Genomic DNA, 19,738 nt, shown 5'->3' with positions numbered 1-19,738 from the left:
CCCCTCCCACAGGTGGTGAGCCCATGGGAAGGGGGACCCACGTTACCCTTTTGGGCTGTGCCCGGCCGGGCCCCATGGGTGCAGGCCCGGCCACCAGGCGCTCGCCTTCGGGCCCCACCACCAGGACAATCTTATCCTTGAATCCAAATTTTATTATCCTTGGAGCTCCTTCCATTGTTGTTCATGGAGGTGTGTACTTCACACAGGCAAGTGCATAACAATGCAGTCTGTGTTGACACGCATGATGTCCCAAAACGTTTCTTTCTCTCAAAAAAGCAAACTGTCTTAATCAAAATGCAGATGTCCAACTCTAAACGGGATGCCTTGTCATGTAGTTCAAGTCAAGTCGAGTCTCTGGCTGCCAAGGCTGAAGTTATGTCAAGACTTTCTGAACTATTTGGCAAGCAAGTCATAAAACTGGCAACTCGACTCGACTTGAGTGAAGTCATTTGACTCGAGTCACCCCAACTCTGTTGATTAATGTTTATAAAGCAGTTAAATTATTAATATACTGTACTTGTTCTTGTTGATAATATTATCATGATGTCGGCCATGTTTTAAAAGCACTCATATTATTACTTATTAGCTTGCCAATTTTTGTTGCCCCCCGATTCAAACATTTTTACCCCCAAAACATCTTGTCTAGCTCATTAGCAAACTATTTGACCTCATGCCACTAGCGGCGGTTAAGGTTAAGAGGGCAGCAAAAGCAATTAATCAAATAATTTCTCTCTCTCTTCTTCTGCTTCTCTGTGCTTGCTTCTCATCCTTCTCTTCTTTGAGAATTCCTGGTAGGCTGTTATGTTGGAATTTTTAGTGTGACTTGAAATATGTTCCGTCAGTGCCATTCCTGTTGGACACAGAGTGTGACCACAGAGAGAGCTCTGTGTTGAAGGCATGTGTCTGGCAAGGCTGCCAGGATGCAAAAAGTAAATAGCTGACAGATTTGGATTCAGTAATGAAACCAGTGGTGCACTCCTCTGGAGGTTAGAACATTGTTGAAAACGTTTCCATGTTCGAGAGGCTAATAATGTGCATGTGCTGCTGTTTTAATACTGAATCACTCACTGATGAATCAGAAAATGTCAGTGTTACACATTAAACCACTTCTGTTATCCCCATTACCGTCAGCCTTGCCCTTTAATTAATGGAGCTGAATTGGATCTTTTATCAAGACAAAATTTAATTGGCGAGACCCCAAGAAGCGGGGGGAAAAAACAATAAAAAGAGTCTTTGTCAATTTTCCAATCTCAAAAAGTACTTCAAGTAATACAAAACAGCCGAAACAAAACATTTTGTGGAAGATGCCATTGGCAACTAACCATTATTTAGCTCTGTATGTAACAAAAGACAAAAAAAATAAAATACAAGCAATTGGGGAATAAAAAATAGCAATCATACAACAGAGAAAGGATGCATGTGTTGCACTGCTGACAGGATCAGAATTTCCCAGTATCATCCTAGCTACACTGCTCGTCTACCCCAAACAGTGCCTGATTATGAAATGAAGATGGATTGGGCCTCATTGCCTTGCCTAGCCCCTCAGCCAATTGGAACGAACCACCAGGAAGATGTCTCTCACAAAGGCTTACCTCTGAGCAGGATATTGCATATTGTCTACCTCTTACTTTTGCTTAATGGTGAAACACATAGCGGGGGGTGGAGGGGCTTTAAACTGGATAAAATTTGTCAAAGCTCTCTGACTTTTTAAAGTCAATGAGTCGATAAGTGGTTTTCCGCTTTTTAGTAATGGCATCAATAAGTGGTCTATTCACAGCATTATAAGCTCAACAGTATGCTGTAATTGCCCACAAGTGAACGAGGTGGTTTCGGCATGTTTGCCAGCTGGATCTCATGACTATGACGTACAGCAGATCTCTGTAAAACCAGTCTATCAGTTGAATTCATCTGAACATGAACTACAGATCAACTTACAACTTTCAAATAAAATGATTCAACAACTATCAAATGAAAATGATTCAACGGTTTTGGAAAAAAACAAACTATAGTTTTGATTTTTCAACGGGGATCTTAAAGTTCAAACCAATCAATAGCCAGAGTAAAAATAAATAAATAAGACAGAGGGGCGCACTTGATATGGGTTGCACTGGGGGCATAGACTTTAGACATTACATTTTACAGAGGAGAATCTTCGGGAACATCGGAATGTATCCGGAAGTGTTTCTTCTTCTGTTTTGTGAGATTACGTGTGATAGCGCGAGACTTCGAGATCGGCGGTGTATCGCAATGAGTCAAAAAAGGACACAAAATGCAAATGATTCACAGGTTTTTGAAAAAAAAAAAAAAAAAGCCTATAGATTTTATTTCTCAACAGGGATCATTTAAAATTCAAACCAAATTCACTGCAACGCAGGAATGACAACAATCAATAGCCAGGGTAACAAAAAAAAACAAAAATCACAGCAGGGCTGGAAAAAAAAGAAGAAAAGTAACAACTTAGAATCGTCAGCGAGGCTCGTAAAACTAAGGGCAAAAGTAGCAAAAAGAATTCTGTGCATATAGTAGAGATAATAAAATTCAGGAATCTCAAGCTAAATGTTATCAACTCTTTCTAACATGAAAAGAGTCAGGCTTACTACAACAGGACATGGCAGGATACGAGACGATCTGACAAAAGATGCATAGATGCATGCTATAAATAGGGGAATGGGACAGGTGGAGACAGTCACCCTATTGTCACCCTATTATTTTACAAAATAAAAGCTGACATGACGGCTGGGCTAAAACTGAGAACTTAACATAACTGACAAGACATGACACTGCCATAGAATTCTTATTTGTGTGGTTTTCTGTGTTGAGATGCCTGATTTTTTTCTCTTTGTATGTGGGGTCTGTAGCAGATAAAAAAAAAATATTTTAAGAGTGAAAAAATGTTTGTGTACCAAGCCTTAGTTTCTCCTAAATTTGAAAGTCTTTTTTTTGACAATTAATTCCATGCTTCCAACCTTTTTCACTGTGAAGAACTCCTTTATTTTTTCATGGTTCAGAGCCTGTAGATCCATCCATCCATCCATCCATTTTCTGAGCCGCTTCTCCTCACGAGGGTCGCGGGCGTGCTGGAGCCTATCCCAGCTGTCATCGGGCAGGAGGCGGGGTACACTCTGAACTGGTTGCCAGCCAATCGCAGGGCACATACAAACAAACAACCATTCGCACTCACAGTCACACTTACGGGCAATTGAGAGTCTCCAATTAATGCATGTTTTTGGGATGTGGGAGGAAACCCGAGTGCCCGGAGAAAACCCACGCTGGCACGGGGAGAACGTGCAAACTCCACACAGGCGGGGCCGGGGATTGAACCCCGGACCTCAGAACTGTGAGGCTGACACTCTAACCAGTCGACCACCGTGCCGCCAGCCTGTAGATATAATGGCCAAATAATTATGAATGTATGTCCAAATACCACTATATATGACTAGTTCTTCACTGTCTCTTATTAGATGAGGTGAACATTCTGCACGAGTTTTCCATACAGTTGCCCAACAGTCCGAACACCTCTATGGTTGTGGAGGATGGCAGGTGTCCAATCCTACAGGCGGGACAGTACTCCATCTTGGCTCTCCCTCTCCCGCAGCTCTTCACTGAAGGGTATGGTTCTATCTACACACTCATGTCTGGTCTTTCATTGTTAGTTAGCGACTTACAATCTGTTGCTTTAAACTTGAGAAGAATGAGAATTCATGATTTTTGTTGGTGTTTATTTTAAAACAAGATACAGTAAACACTATCATAGGAGGAAGGAGACAGTGTATATGGAAAATTAACTATACAGCATTTCCTGAGAGAAGCTGACTGTCTCTCTGACTGAAATTAGTTCAGAAAATATTTCAGTACAGTGGGTGCTTGTTTTTATGACAGAGTTCGGTTGCTACGGTGGTGATGTCATCTCAATTTGTACATCAGTAGAAAGACAGCATAGTCTATCACCAAGTAGTAAAGTCTTGAGTACAAGAAATACTGTTTATGTATGAAAAAAAACACCACATGAAAAGCAATGTACGTATGTCTGTACTGTTGTATACCAATGACCCCCTGTACGGCTCTTGATGAATAATAACTGTTGTCAAGTTCTGATAAAAGTGCCGCTTTGGCAGCATGTATGCTAATCTCAGACTGCAATTGTGAATACAATTTCTGCTTTCAGCACATATGAGGCACAGTCATTAGCTTTTACCTCTTCAATGTTACTGATTGAGCCAGTCATGTTTGACCAATGGAAAAAACAATCAGTTCGATGCTTGACAAAATAATTTGTCAAATTAATTTACACCACATTACTGTATATGTACGAGTTATTTTCATGTCTTCTTTGTACATTTCCATGTGTTCTGTTTGCCCTGTGTGTGTAAGCTGAAAATTGAATTATCGTCTTTATCATGATCTGTATCAGATAAATCAATAAATAGACTGGATCAGTGCGCTGATGGCAAATGTTTGTGTTTAGGTTTGCTGACGAGTTCAGTCTACTGGTGCAGCTGAAGAGTCCTCAGAGAGTTGAAAGCAGCGTATTCACCATGCTGAGCCCAGACGGCCATATCATGCTGCAACTGCGAATCAGTGCTTTCACCATCATCCTCACTGGAGCACAGCTGCGGCACTATGAGTGAGCCTACTTTCATACTTCACATCAATTTGCTTTGGCTTTCTTGTTATAGCATCGATACTGGTCTACATATTTGGGCTAAAACAAGGAAATGGTAAAACAACTTTTATCATGGAGTATTTGCATTTGTTATTAAATGCTTTGCATATGTAAAACTAACAATTGCTTGTTATAATCTCTGATGTATTAGTAATGAATGTTGTGAAACTTCAGTTGAGCAGCTTTCAGGACTGTTTTACTCATGATCAATTTACTTCAAACATTACCCTTGTGTCAGTTTATTTGGTGCAATATGGTTATGCTTTGCCCTTTAAGCAAAACATCCAGATGTCAGAGTGTGATTAAAATGTTCATGTGAGGTTGCATGAGAAAAAGTCACTGCACATTCTAAGTCTTCAAATGTAACCGTAACAAGGAGGGAAGCTCATCACCATCATCACGAAGCCGCTTGTCAGATGTGCCTGCAACAGACACATTGCCCAACACAACGATTTAAACACAGCCTTGCTGCCAAGTCATGGGTGGGCAAGCGAGGGTGTGGGGGTGGTATGTGAATTTGCAGAATTGTGGCATCTCAGTTTGCTAAAATTCAGAGTGCCTGTTCACGGACACATTTTCCGAAATGGCAAGGAAACTAAGTACTTGGTCGTTTCATTTCCGCTTGATGGGTGGGCAGGAATTCCAGAGAACCAACTATTATTTATAGCTTTTTTTACAAGAGCACAGTAACTGCAAACTTGAAATTTTAGGGGCACAAAAATGAAATTTTGGGGCATAATCTGTAAATCAACTCACAAAGTAAATATTCACATTTCTTCAAATTGTCACTGTACTGCTGACCAGAGGTGGGTACAGTAGCCAAATATTGTACTCAAGTAAGAGTACAGTGTTCCCTCGTTTATCGCGGGGGTTACGTTCCAAAAATAACCCGCAATAGGTGAAATCCGCGAAGTAGGTAACTTTCTTTTTTTTTTTTTACAATTATTATACTGTGTGTTTTAAGGCTGTAAACCTCACCATTAAAATGTTCTCACATTTCTCTCGTTTAAACACACTCAAAGTTCAAACCTTTGTAAGGAAAATAAGTACATTATTATTGTTGTTGTTGTTGTACTTATTATTATTGTTAACATTATTGTATAACGAAACAAAGGTCAAAACCTCTTTTAAGGCCCATTTGTTTAAGAAATAAAAATATAAACATTTTATGACAAATAATGATGAACATTTTTAGAAATAACGAATTTAATTTTAATGAACAACCTACGAGGTTAGAAATTATTAATTGTGACTCGCGCGTATTTCATGCTTCCTCTGACCGTCCCTCTTTGTCCTGACGCCGCTCCACTGTAGCGTCTTTTTTCGAGAGAAGAACATAGTTATAGGTACCGTCATTTCTCGTGTATAATGCGCACCCCCAAAGTTGACCTCAAAATTCTGGGAAAACCTTCTACCTATGTAGAATGCATTTTTACAATGCATGATTTTGCTTTTTGCTATTATCTGTATTTTGATATTTTTTTCAAACATTATTTTGAAGTTAAGCACTGTATTTGAACACATAAAACTTTATTTTTATTTACTAGCTCTTATTTTGAAATTCACAGCCCTACTTTTATTTAGTATATGAGAAAACACACAGTTGTGCTCATATGTTTGATTACCCAGGCAGAATGTGTCCAATGCTTTTAAGGAAACATGAAGGACCAGGCGAAAGACATTGAATTTTATTTTAATGGGATTAAAATTAAACTGTCAAGAATTTCAGAAAGGCATTATCATTAAACAACACATAACCATAAATAAATTAATGATGGTTGTTGTTCAGTCATCAGTCATATTTATAAAAAAAAAAAAAAAAAAAAAAATATTTCACAAATTCTGCCTGGGTATGTAAACTTATGAGCACAATTGTACATATATGCAGTCATATTGGAATTAAGGTGTAGTCTACATCATGTGCATTATACACAAGAAAGTATGGTAGTTGTTGCCGCTCTTTTGTCTTCTGGGTGAGAAGATTCTTATAAACAGACATTCCACCTTCGAGAGTTAGCACCTTCCTTTGCCTGTTGGGTGCGACCGCAGGTGCCCTTGTCGGTGCAGCACATTTGTTGGTTAGGTCTGGGAGAAAACATGCAAACAGGAGGCACTTTAGAGTCACACTGCTAGCAATCAAACACTAATTAAAATTTAGCAAGCCGAACGCATTCTGGGCTGTACAGGAGACATGGCATAGAGGATATGGATTCAAATTGGTTGACAGTACCGTAGCCAATCAGGACGCAGAATACCATGCGGGTTTGTACGCTGTAAAAAACAGCATGCAAAATTACACAGTAAAAAATTTGCGAAGTCCTGAATCCTCGATAGTCGAAATAGCGAGGGTTCACTGTTCTAATATGACTCAAGTAAAAGTAAAAAGTAGTCATCCAAATATTTACTTGAGTAAGAGTAAGAAAGTACTCAATGAAAAAACTACTCAAGAGTAATTTGTGAGTAACTTCTCATATTTATTTATTTATTATTTTTTTTAAATCAGAGCATGAACATCAAATTAAATACAAATATATATGGGAGTTGACACACACCTGCCACCATTTTATTTTTTTTATTTTTAAGTTCCCAAAAACCAACAACACATACATTGGGCAGCGTTGCCAGTATGATCAGGAAATTGTGCGTTCCTCTCATGATGTATCAATACCAAAATTTGCATTTCAATGAATTTGAATTTTCAGCCAGGTGAACGTCCTCAGCAACGGATCCCGTAACAAAATTGCTTGCCTTTTTTTCACCATGAGCTTTTCCTCACAAAACAATTTGGACAAGGATTTGTCTCCTCTGGTTCAGTAGGTTTATTCGGGAGTAAGCACTGAAAGTCCTCTTTACCGTTGTTAATTGTTTACAAGCGCTACAGTATATGAAACCTTTTAGATTTGCCTGATAACCACGAGGCTTGCCTCTTCTAATGCTAACAGTGGTGGTCCCCCCCCCCCCTATTGTTGCTTTGGAGTTAATGTCGGTTGGCACATCAGCTCATTTATGCATTATCCCTATCAACTTGGCTGAAGTGTGAAGCAGAACTTTCTCAGCAAAGAAACATCGGTAATAATAATGTTTTTTTTGTTTTTTTTTTAAATCATCAAAGCTACTGATCGCCCATGCCAGAATAGATGAATCAAGAACATGCATCCGTAGATAATTATAAAACTGCACCAAATAAGCAATGCTGAACTGTACTGTACACTGCGTTCCAAATGATCATTTAGGTAGGATTGAAGTTAAATAAACATTTGAGTTTTAGTCTTTCTGGGGAACTTTTTGCATGTTGTTTTTTCCTGTATATTTAGATCACTGATATTAATCACACGGTTGTTTGATTATTAGTTTATGTACCGTGCCTAATTAAAGGAAAATTATTTAAATAGGCTTTTCCACGCCAAGCCAGTTTGTATCCATAAAAGGGAAAAAAGAAGAATTTCAAGGAAATCATTGTACTGCTAAATAATGTGTGTGTGTCAGAGAGCAAATGGGTCTCTTCAACATAGGTGTATTAAGGAAGCTTTCTGGCAGCCAAAATGCATTGTATTAAAGAAGCAGCTGTTAAACGCCTAACCCTAACTAATGTTAAAAAATCGAAATGCTTACAGTAGGCTTCAAAGATAAATTTTCAAAAGGTTTTATTCGCTGATGAATGCTGTGCAACCTTGGAAGGTCTTGATAGTTACAGTTGTGGATGTTTGGTGGATGGCCACCATGTCCCAACAAGGCTGCAGCATCAGCAAGGAGGTGACAGAGTGATGTTTTGGACTGGAAAGAGGCATAACGTTATGGTCAGACCCTGAATGGTGCTTAAAAGTGTAAAATTACCTCTGCAAAATATGTGGAGTTTCTCAATGACCATTTCCTGTGATGATATAAGAAGAAGAACTGTGCTAACCCCCCCACCCTCCCAAAAGAAATGTTCTCATGCAACTAAAATGCCATTTAAGTTTTAAGTACTATGGGCAGAGGGAGACAAAAACAGGGTTTGGCCCTTATCATCCCCTGACATAAATCCTACTGAGGACCCGTGGCGCATCCTTAAAAGAAAGATCTATGATGGTGGACGACAGTATTCTTCCAAAAATCAGCTTTGGGAGGCAATTTTTACAGTCTCAAATGTAGTAAAAAGTGACTTGACTATAAAATGTTTTTTTTTGTGTCAAAATATACATATTTTTTTCTTTTTTAACTGTTTTTTTAAACTGCATAATAATTTTAAACTCTTTATCGAGAGTCACTTTGGAAAAGAAAATCCTTATAATATATCTGTTTTTCCCATTTGAACTCTTCCTCTCTTGTGTTTCTGCAAAAATGTACACACTTTTCCTCAGGTTCCCCATCAGCTATCTGACTGATGGAAAGTGGCATCATGTAGCAGTCAGTGTGTCTGGCCAGCGTGTGGCAATATATGTGGACTGCACTCTGCTGGAGAGTGTGGACTGCGACAACCATGGGCTGGCGATCAAAACTGATGGACTCTTCATCATTGGAGGCATCATTGAAGGCTTTGAGACTCCATTTGAAGTAAGCTGTCTACATCCACTTGATTTTATAGAGGCACTGTTCATTGTACTGCTCTGATTTTGGATGGTTTATATTGTGCAGATGTACCTCATGGAGTAATCAGTGACTATATAAACTTGTTTACCCGATAAGGACCATTTATGGTGACTACAACATTGTTCAGTTGTCACAACAGTAGTCAGTGCAACAACAACAACAAAATGGGATTCACATCAATATCAAATGTGTTGACATGAAACACTGCCAGTCATGAATTAAACAGGTTAAACACAATGAACTGGCTCTCTCTCTCTCTCACACACACACACACACACACACACACACACACACTAAAGCACCACCACCCCTTACACCATACATTGTCAGTGAGGGAGCAGGTGCCAGAACAATCCTTTGAAATCTCGACCTTTAGAACTCCTCTCTTTGTTGCATGTTCGGTACAAACACATAGACCAGTAAACAGTATATCCAGATGGTTACACTCTTGTTTGATACAAGTCCACACACACAGGAAGGAACAACCAAGAAGATATTTGTGGCCCTGTCCAAACCCATTCCCTATTCACTTAATAGACAGACATACATCTGCAATACTAAGAAACCATCTGTCTTTGTCAAATATATACAAAAATAGGTAAGACAGTCTCCAACCATACAGTAACTACCTCCAGCAGGTATCAGTGTTACACTGTATAAAAAAGAAAGAAAGATTATTGATATGTTAAATATATTATGACAGATATATAAACAAGGGAAACATTCATACAAAACACAAGGGTTCATTTTGCTTGGTTATGTCAAATTGACTTTACGGACAAAAGCAGTGTAGGCAGTTGCATGTAGGTTTGTTTGACTGTACCATAGTGGATAAGCAGTAAAAGAGTACTTAGATTTCTTAGCACAAGATAAAATTGATTCTCCATCATTCCCTTTTCCCTTGATGGCTACAGGATATTGGGCTGAATGAATTTTGAACTACTGGGCCATGAATGAACCTCTTTAGGATATGGCCATTCCGCTCGTTGCCAACTTTGTAACTATAGAACTAACTAATACAACTACATTTTTGAGACTACCTGTGATCAATCAAGCAATTGTTGAATCTTAACACGACAGTTATGGTTTACTATGGTTGTTTTTTTTTAAATCTCTTATATCTCGATTGAGCGATCTCTTTACAACTTAAAAATGGTTCCAAATGGCTTGCATTGTGGTCAAGATACATGGAGTCAATGGAACTGTCCACCTCCCAGAATCATCATTGAATGTCTGTTTTTCTTCCTGTACGAACTAAGAACTAGCTTCCTAATTAACATATGTTGAAAAAAAACACTTCTCTTAACAGTTTAACCTTTGCTGAATTCTGTGCTGTACTAAATACCATTCTATTTACTGTATGTCTGATTATTATTGTGTTTCGAAAACACTGGTTTCCGAGGACTTTGGCCCATTAATGTGTGTTTCTAAACAAAAAATGTATATCAGATCATTGTCTTGACATGTGATTTAATCTGAGGCATTCCTGGCCCTGAATTAGTCTTTACTGTGGTTGTCTCAATTGCTGCATCGTGTTCATTGTGTTCACACACACATTGTTTTATTACTGGTTCAGTTGCATTTGTGTTTGCATTTCCTAGCCCAACATGTAACACCACCACAAGTGGTGGACATATTTTTCCTTAATGGAAATACACAGTAAACGTCTGTGGAACAGACATGCAGTTGGATCACTCTTTGTTTATTGTGGTGTGGGCCTTTTCTGGCATAGTTTGCTTCCTCTGCCTTTTTGAATTACTTCCCTAAGCAGCTATGCTTAAAGGTGCTTCAGGGGGACATTTATGCACAACTCCCGCTCTCCCCTTGTCAGATGAATTTATTATTTATGTACAGAGGCGACACGCCTGAGACCTGGGTTCAAATCCCGGCCTTGCCTGTGTGGAGTTTGCATGTTCTCCCTGTGACTGCGTGGGTTTTCTCCGGGAACTCCGGTTTCCTCTCACATCCCCAAAACATGCGTGGTAGGTTGATTGAAGACTCTAAATTGCCCGTCGGTGTGAATGTGAGCGCCCTGCGATTGGCTGGCAACCAGTTCAGGGTGTACCCCACATCTCACCCGCAGATAGCTGGGATAGGCTCCAGCACGCACGTGACCCGAGTGAGGATAAGCGGTACAGAAAATGGATGGATGGATGGATGGATATTATGTACTGTAGACCTATTAGTTTTATGGCATGCACCAGCATTCCTGAGGTTGACAAAGCCATGATATTCCTCCAGGAGTGGAACAGTACACTCACCTGCCACAACAGTAGATAATGCACACCTGCACAATCTATCCATCCATTTACTCTACCGCTTATCCTCACTAGGGTCACAGGCTGCTGGAGCCTATGCCAGTTATCCTCCGGTGGGAGGCGGGGTACACCCAGAACCGGTCGCCAGCCAATCGCAGGGCACATAGAAACAAACAACCATTCGCACTCACATTCACATCTACCGGCAATTTAGAGTCTTCAATCAACCTACCACACATGTTTTTGGGATGTGGGAGGAACTGTGAGGCCGATTTGCTAACCAGTCGGCCACCCAGCACAATCTAGTGCGATCCAAAATTACAGCTGTATCAAACATTCTGCTTTCACAGAGAAATTAAAGTTCACTTTATTGTTGCAGTGGTATTGAATTAACATTACATATATAATTTTGTTTGTATTTTGCAGGCCTGCTCCAGAAATGTAATATATAGATCTGTTTCTGTTTTTGTTATCTTATTTAACCACACAAGATGGCCAGTATATAAGTATCTTACTGTGCAGTGATGCAACACTAAAAACTACCATGCGAAGTTGCTTTTAATTTTTATAATTGTTCACTGCTCACTGTCACCGAAGGGTTACCTGATATTATCAGTGACTGTATGCACCAAGTGCTGTATTTAAACTCATTTCACTTTAAAGTGATGCTTATCTGTACTTATATAAGCAACACAAACACACGCATGCGCACACACACAGAGTCACACTTTTTCACACACATGCCCGTAAATGTGCAGTGTACTTTTTGTACACTGCTTCCAGTATATTTCTCTCTGTGTCTGTTGTTATAGGGCCAGCTGCGTCAGCTCACCTTCCTGATGCACAACCCAGATGCTGCTCACCAACACTGCAGCCACCATCCACCACGCTGTGGTGGGGACACCTTCAAGCCGCCACGCTACCTACGCAACAGTGCTTTGGAGGTGAGAAAAGGAGCAATCATATTGTTCACCCAAGGAGAGTGTAGTTCGTCTCTATGTGAGCATCTGAATGTGCATTAGCTTTTGGCTCACTGTAGCTACTTGCGAGGGTTGTATGTTTTTGTATGTTTGGCTGCACTGTTTAATAAAAAGCTGAAAGTGCATTGGCAACTTTTTTCCCCCCGCTTGACTTGAGTGAGGGTGTATCTGAATCCCGCTCATAACAAACATTTTAGTTCATGACACGAAGCAAAATTTTTTTTTATAAAAATCAATGATGGCTCGTCATTAACCCACTGCATAATAATATCGAAAAGAAAATATAAATGACTACTTGGCTGCATATCAGCACTGTATACCTCTGCTGTATAATGTACTAAGCTGTTTGAACTGAGTCTGTTTCCGAACAGATTCTATCGTTGTCCTCAAATGACTTCAACGACCTGATGGGACAGCCAGAGGATGAGGTACTATTTGCCCTTCGCCACCACTGTAAATCCATTCTCTTGATAACTTAACTCTTGAGAAATAGCAGCTGCATTCCAAATTCACACTTGACTCACATAGGAACAAAAACTAATCAAACACATGAATAAATAAGTCTAGTTGCCAGAGTTCACAGTGGTTCTGTGGTCTGCACTGATAATGTGGGCAAGCTGACCACCATGTCATCATGGTGATTGTTTCCAGCTGTTTATAGGCAGGCGGTTGTGTACAATTAGTCTTGTTTCAGTGGTTTTGGCCTTTCATCAGTTTGTCTCAATAAACCCAATGAGCCAACTTGTCTCATTATGGCAACATGGAACCCAAACAGCCACTTCACTTCTTGTGACCTTCCCACTTTGTGTGATGGTAAAAGGAGTTAGTCAAGAAACAAAACACCACTTTTGACCACTTTTTTATGACCATTGATGCCGGTAACGCATTATAAATTATATACAAAGTAACACATTACTCCAAAGCAAAGTAACATTATTGGTGGGAGAGTAATCAAACTAAAGTTAGTTTTACAAACCAGCAATAGTTACTTTTGAGTCATTAATGTCTCTCACCAAGTCTGGCTGGTGACTCAGGAAAAACACAGTCCAGCCATTCAATAGCATTTAAACATTCACACAAACCAGTGATTTCCCAAATAGCAAAAGAAAGCGATTGGGAGGTGATTGTTGATTCTACAATGCATAGTGACGGTGCAGTACCATAAAAGTGCAAAGAAATGCACGATTTAACTATCACCAGACTGTTTTTGTTATTTTCATTTGTCAAAAGTGTATTTGATTGTTGTTACTTTTTTATTTGCACATTACGAATGCAGTTTTACTGGTGTGTTAAGTGCGCAATGCATTGTGGGTGAATTATTCATACAGAAGTGCGCGGTCATAAGTCAGTCATGGAGATTAACGACTGACTCACTGAAGGATTTACAATACTAAAATATTATTTACAATGAAAAGTGAGAAGTTTCAACTTCGTCTGTAGTCCGGACTGTAGGCTAGTGTAATGCGCTTGCACGGCTGTCATCATGTAAGTGCTTCTCCTACCCGTCAATCACCCACAGCTTTGCTAGTTAAACAGTTGCATTATCTTGTCACCTTTTCTCGCTCTTCGCATTGAAATTACGATGGTGGGAACAATAGTTTGTGTGTGTGTGTAAATGTTAAAGTGAGTGCCAGTTTTATATTGCGGGCATACAATGTGTGTGTGTTTGTGTGTGTGTGTGCGCGCGTGCGTGCGTGCGTGTATGTAAATGTTAAAATGAGTGCCGGTTTTATATTGGGGGCATACAAACACACACACACATACACACACAGAGACAGACACAGTTGGACGCATAAAGTATGATCTGCATTTTAGGACTTAGCGTTGGCTTAGTACTCCGTCGAGGTGCTGGAAATTTCTGCCCTAATTTCTGTATGGTGCGGCAAAATAAATAGATAATAATAATAATAATAATAAAAAACTGAGAGTGCGTACAGGTGCCTAGTCATTTGAGGAACAAAAAAACATTTCCACGAGTTGAAAGCACACACATGAAACCCATCGTGGTCTCTAAACCAATCAGAGATACTGATGGGTGGGGACACTCCGATTGGCCTTGTGCGTGTTTGTGTGTGAGCACATCTGTATGTATGCGTTCGCGTATGTGCGTGCGTGCGTGCGAAATGCGAGCGCTCCCGTACACAAAGTTCAGTTTTCTGACAGCGAGCCAGTAGCAGCACAGTTACAGAAGATTGAGCGGCGTTAATGGAATTAGTTCCAAAGCCTAACGCCACTGCGACGATTTGGGAACATTTTGGATTCAAGCTAGATGAACGCGGCCATCCCGCTAACACCAACTGCTGGTTTGTCCAATTTGCATGAAGTTGCAACAAAGACGACAACAACTTAAAAACCTCAAAGTGGAAAAAAATCCATTTTAGACACAACCATCCCAGCCAATTTCTTCAGCTGGAAACGTTTCCCGTCAACTTGCAATTATGCAAGACTTTACCCGGCAACGCAAGTACAAACTTGACAACGTGTATGGTGCATGTATGGTCACATTATATACAGTATAACGTACTCACTATTGTAAGAATGTAGCCAATGAACATATTGACAAAGCAGCGTTTAAAGAAAGGATGCAGACTTTTGTAATGTAGTACAACTCTTGAATCAAAACAGGTTGCTTTGATCTACTTGTGTTGTTATTAATGTTGCTACTTGGCACTTTTCTAAAACGAATGCAAACTTGATTGGCAGTATATTGCCTGTTAAGGCATTAATGACTGTTTACATCTCTGTAACAAATGTTTAATATTTGTTTAAGTGCAATTTTTATCTGTATTCCGTGATGATAAGTTACAGGGACTCATTGTTCCTGGGTTGGTACTCATTGTTTCCATGACATGTCCATCCCGGGACTCACATAGTCTCAATTGTAAAAGGATCGATGAGACTGACTATGTGTATTTGAAAATATGCTTCAACCAGGCTTATTTCAGAATTTAAAATGTTTTTGTTCCATGCAGAAATAAAATGTAGTGTTCTCTGTAGCAGTTCATTGATTGTATAAATGCAACACACTGTTGTTTTTATAAATACAAAAAATAATCATCATCATTTTAGACGTCAAAAGGGTGATGTGGCTACTGGTGTTTCTGTTTGTTTGTTCATTAGTTTTTGGGATACAGTCCAAATGGCTCTTCGAGTAGTTAAGGTTGCTGACCCCTGTCCTATAACAAACAAACAAATGAGGCAATGGTAAAAACCTGGATAAGCATCACTAGCAACAGGTCACAATGTTGTGGCTATTCTCTGTATAATACAACGTAGACATCAATCTCCAGACCAACAGAAATATACAGTAGTTCTTGAAATGTTTGTTTACTCTGGTTACGTTTTAGGAATACATTAGAAACACCTGCATAGACCAAACAAAGAGCACAACTTGCGACAAACACACACAAAAATTATATTTACACACAATTAAAAACATGCAAATAATGGGTTTTCTTTTCCTGTGTACCGTTTTGTGAATGTGATACACAGCACAGCATGCCGTGCAAGTACCACCAGGAACAGCTTATCCATTAGAATGGCATCGAAAAGGATTGTGTAGCTGCCTGTTCTGAGTTGTAGAAAAAGAAGGAAGAAGCAGCACCATATGCCTTTTTTACTTTTTTTTTTATTTTGCCCTGTTCGTTTGTTAGGTCAAGCAGAATGGAAAATCTGTATCCCTTTTACGCCGAAACAGTTTTACTGTGTCACACTGGAGTTTTTAAGCTTCCGCTGTGGTATTATAATTGAAGTTTATTGAGAGACAGACTTGATCAGTCGAACAGAGCAAAGTTTCTCGAAGGGAGACAGAAACAAAGACAAAAGACAAAGCACTAATTGTAAACACTACAACAATGAAACGTTAAATAGGAGTGTTGAATGGGGCTGTCGTGCTACACCCTTTGAGAGAAGGACAGAAGAAGAAGCATGCAGGACCAGGGTCGTGAACCCAGCTGTACAACTGAAGTGTGGTGGCATTAATTATGTAAATTCTAAAAGTGTACGGGATGAGAGTATAAGTGAGGAGATACACAAGCGATTTGTATATTCATGAGTTATTTGTTGCAGCAAAGTGTGTGTGCCTGCGGGTACATGCAAGTGAAATGATACCGTTTTACATGCACAAAGACTAACAGAAGTGTCCTGTAATTGCTGTGGCTGCACCGCGGCGGCTGAGGACCCCACCTAACAAATCAAGGGGCGGGATCAGGCTCAGGGGTCCACCGAGAGCAGCACCATATGCCTAATAGTTACTGAAATCACCATCTGCTGACTTTGTCTTGTTATTTATCTTTTCATGCGTTTCTATTTCTCCTTTTTTATTGAGTGAGTCAGCGTTTCCTGGCTCTGTCTCTTTACAGGATTGTCTTAGTCTGTGTCCATCTCATCTTCTTCCCTCCATATGTTTGTAAGCTATACTGTGCGAAATGCTGTTATTCCTCCACTTTTTTGTGCTGCACTATGCCTGTCCTAATGTCTTTTTAACTTGACATGTACATGCAGCTTTTGAAGAACACAGGTCAGCTGCTTCCTCATTTTCTGCTTTACACACTAGTTAAGGTAGTTAGACTGTCAAAATAAATGTAACCATTTGGTTCTTCTTTGTACAGCTTAGGAGGTATAGATACCATATGTTGAATGTTTGTAATACGTACGCTGCTTTGTACTGTACCTGTGTTGTTCTATCCAGCACAAAGTATGGGAACACCAAATCCAAGCTTACTGGAACCATCATGCTATTTGGTGGGTGGGGCCGAATGTTCTCTGGATTTATAGATTACATTGTAAACATATTAAATGTGTTGCTGTATTTTTAAACATTGTTAGAATGAATCAACAACACAGCATCTTAATACTGGATTGGAACAAAATATACTGTAACTTTGTGCCAGCATTAACAGTTAGTAAACTGTTGCTATCGGATTTATTCTTTGCTAAGCTATTTAGAATGAAGTTAAAGCCTATCAACTGGCTTTAACTGTCAACAACCTATCAACTGTCAACATTTTTTACAGTTCTTTCACACTGGGATCAGGCATTATCTTCAAACAACTGTCAAACAAAATTATATTTTAAATGTGTTTTCCTATTTTACCTTATTACTTTAAATATTGTTGTTGTTTTTTTATTCAAATGATCCATGTCTACTAAAGCTGTACTGTAATACTGTAAAATGAAACTGGAAAATAATTAGGGATAGGGAGTTACAGTGGAGGCACGGTAGTCGACTGTTTAGAGTGTCTGCCTCACAGTTCTGAGGACCGTGATTGGATTCCCGGTCCCACCTGTGTGGAGTTTGCATGTTCTCCCTGTGCCTGCGTGGGTTTTCTCCGGGTACTCCGGTTTCCTCCCACATCCCAAAAGACGAAATTAGTGATCAAAATGATAAATGGCCATTTCAAATAATTTTGAATTGCAACTCATCATGTTGCAGCAAAGGAAAGGGGTGGGATTCCTTTGTTGCTCTGGAGCCTGCTTCCAATTAAATCCATACAGTGACCTACGGAGGTGCAGCCATCCAGTTTCTGGCTCTCCTCAGTGTCTCCACACTGGGGAAAAAAATACAACTATATATTAACAAGAAATATTTCTCCTCCATTAAGGTCTGATCTTTTTGTCTTTGGTGCATAACATTTCTGACACAAGGCCACATTCTTGGGGTTTCCTGAACTTGATGCATATTATGCGTGGGCCCATCAGCTCCTTTGACAGGTGCTCTCTGTAGGGACGAGAGGCTTGAGCAGCTAATCCACACTCCTTCAGTGTGCACTAAGATGTTAAACACTCCCCGAGGTCATGGGCCTCCACTAATTAATTACTGTGATCCAAAACCGGGGCTATGCACGTTATGTTGATAGTCCTGAACTTTCATGCTGACCCTCATTTATTGATAGTTTCTTTTTAAATGACATTCATTTTTAATTTTTTAAGAGGGGGCACTGGCTAGAGTTTGTGGCTCAACCAACCCACATAGAAGGGTAAGTAAGGTTGTGTAGGACTTGTCAACATCTAAACACTTGGTTAAGCTCCGATCAAGCAGACATAAATACAATACAATGTATTTGTAAAGCACATTTAAAAACAACAGAACTGACCAAAGTGCTGTACATGAGCAATATAGGATATAAAAAGCAATCAAAATATAAAATATATTTTTAGAACCTCCCCCGACCTGGTTCTAAAATGCAGGCCGAGGAGTAACTGTCATCTGATTGGCCGACAGATGTAAGCAAAGCAAAGCAAATTTATTTACATAGGGCATTTCATACACAATGCAACTCAATGTGCTTTACATGATTAAAAGCATTTAAAAACAAACACAAAAACAGCTTATAAACATTTTAAACAAAGAGAGAAAAACATTTAAATGTAGGCGTTCCTTTAAACTCGGTGACTTGTCACTTTCACAATCATGGCATCTGAAGGCTGCCACACACACATTTCCTGGCTGAGCGAGCCACGCCGCTGCACCGTATCAAGCCAAATCAAATATTGTGTTTTACATCAATACTTAACTATATTCATAATTTATAATATACCTCCATCCATTTTCTGTACCGCTTATCCTCACCAGGGTCACGGGTATGCTGGAGCCTATCCCAGCTAACTGTGGGCAGGAGGCAGGGTACATCCTGAACTGGTTGCCAGCCAATTGCAGGGCACATATAAACAAACAACCATTCGCACTCACATTCACACCTACGGACAATTTTGAGTCTTCAATTAACCTACCGTCACGTTTTGGGGATGTGGGAGGAAACCCGAGTACTCGGAGAAAACCCACAAAGGGACGGGGAGAACATACAAACTCCACACAGGTGAGGACAGATTTGTAACCGGGTCCTCAGAACTGTGAGGCGGATGTGCTGACCAGTTATCCACCGTAAATGTATAATGTACCTGTGGATGAAAAAGAAAAGCTTGTGACCAGAACGTATGCGAACGTACGCGCATGCTGGGTACTTCAAATAAATGGAGCCAGCGAGGCTCCTTTCAAATATCCACACTCTCTTATTTATTCTCACCAACACCCTCTCTCTTTAGAAACCTGTTTCTTCCTTAACTATTATTCTATCTTTTTATGGTTTATGTGCGGGGGTGCATCGGCAACTCTACACGATGTTCCGGTTCAGTCAGGTTTCGACAACGTCGCGCAGTGTGCGGCACGCTTAAAGCAGCTTTTGTTCTGTGATCAACTGAGGAGGTGCGGGCATTTTTGTCCATATTGGCAGAAGATGAAATGCAGCGAGATGGAAGGCACAACAAGA

The 19,738-nt window shown here is 39.8% G+C and overlaps 1 protein-coding gene across 7 annotated transcripts in view; it reads left to right on the top strand.

Annotated features, from left to right (window-relative positions):
- si:ch211-196i2.1 (collagen alpha-1(I) chain) overlaps positions 1-19,738 on the top strand; it is a 180,028-nt gene that overhangs the window by 56,398 nt on the left and 103,892 nt on the right. For 5 of the 7 annotated variants that reach the window (XR_009769945.1, XR_009769946.1, XM_061698980.1 and 2 more), the window contains exons 2-6: positions 3,462-3,609; positions 4,466-4,624; positions 9,004-9,196; positions 12,303-12,434; positions 12,842-12,898. Coding sequence is in view for 5 of the 7 variants with exons in the window: in XM_061698980.1 (XP_061554964.1) it covers positions 3,462-3,609; positions 4,466-4,624; positions 9,004-9,196; positions 12,303-12,434; positions 12,842-12,898 (689 nt within the window). In the remaining 2 variants the exon portion in view is untranslated. The remainder of the gene's footprint in view (positions 1-3,461; positions 3,610-4,465; positions 4,625-9,003; positions 9,197-12,302; positions 12,435-12,841; positions 12,899-19,738) is intronic. The other 2 variants (XM_061698981.1, XM_061698983.1) reach the window with 2 other exon arrangements.

The sequence above is a fragment of the Phycodurus eques genome, chromosome 15, assembly GCF_024500275.1.
Source record: "Phycodurus eques isolate BA_2022a chromosome 15, UOR_Pequ_1.1, whole genome shotgun sequence".
NCBI lineage: Eukaryota > Metazoa > Chordata > Actinopteri > Syngnathiformes > Syngnathidae > Phycodurus > Phycodurus eques.
The sequence above is the reverse complement of the archived record's forward strand: the minus strand, read 5'-3'. Positions and strand labels throughout refer to the sequence as shown.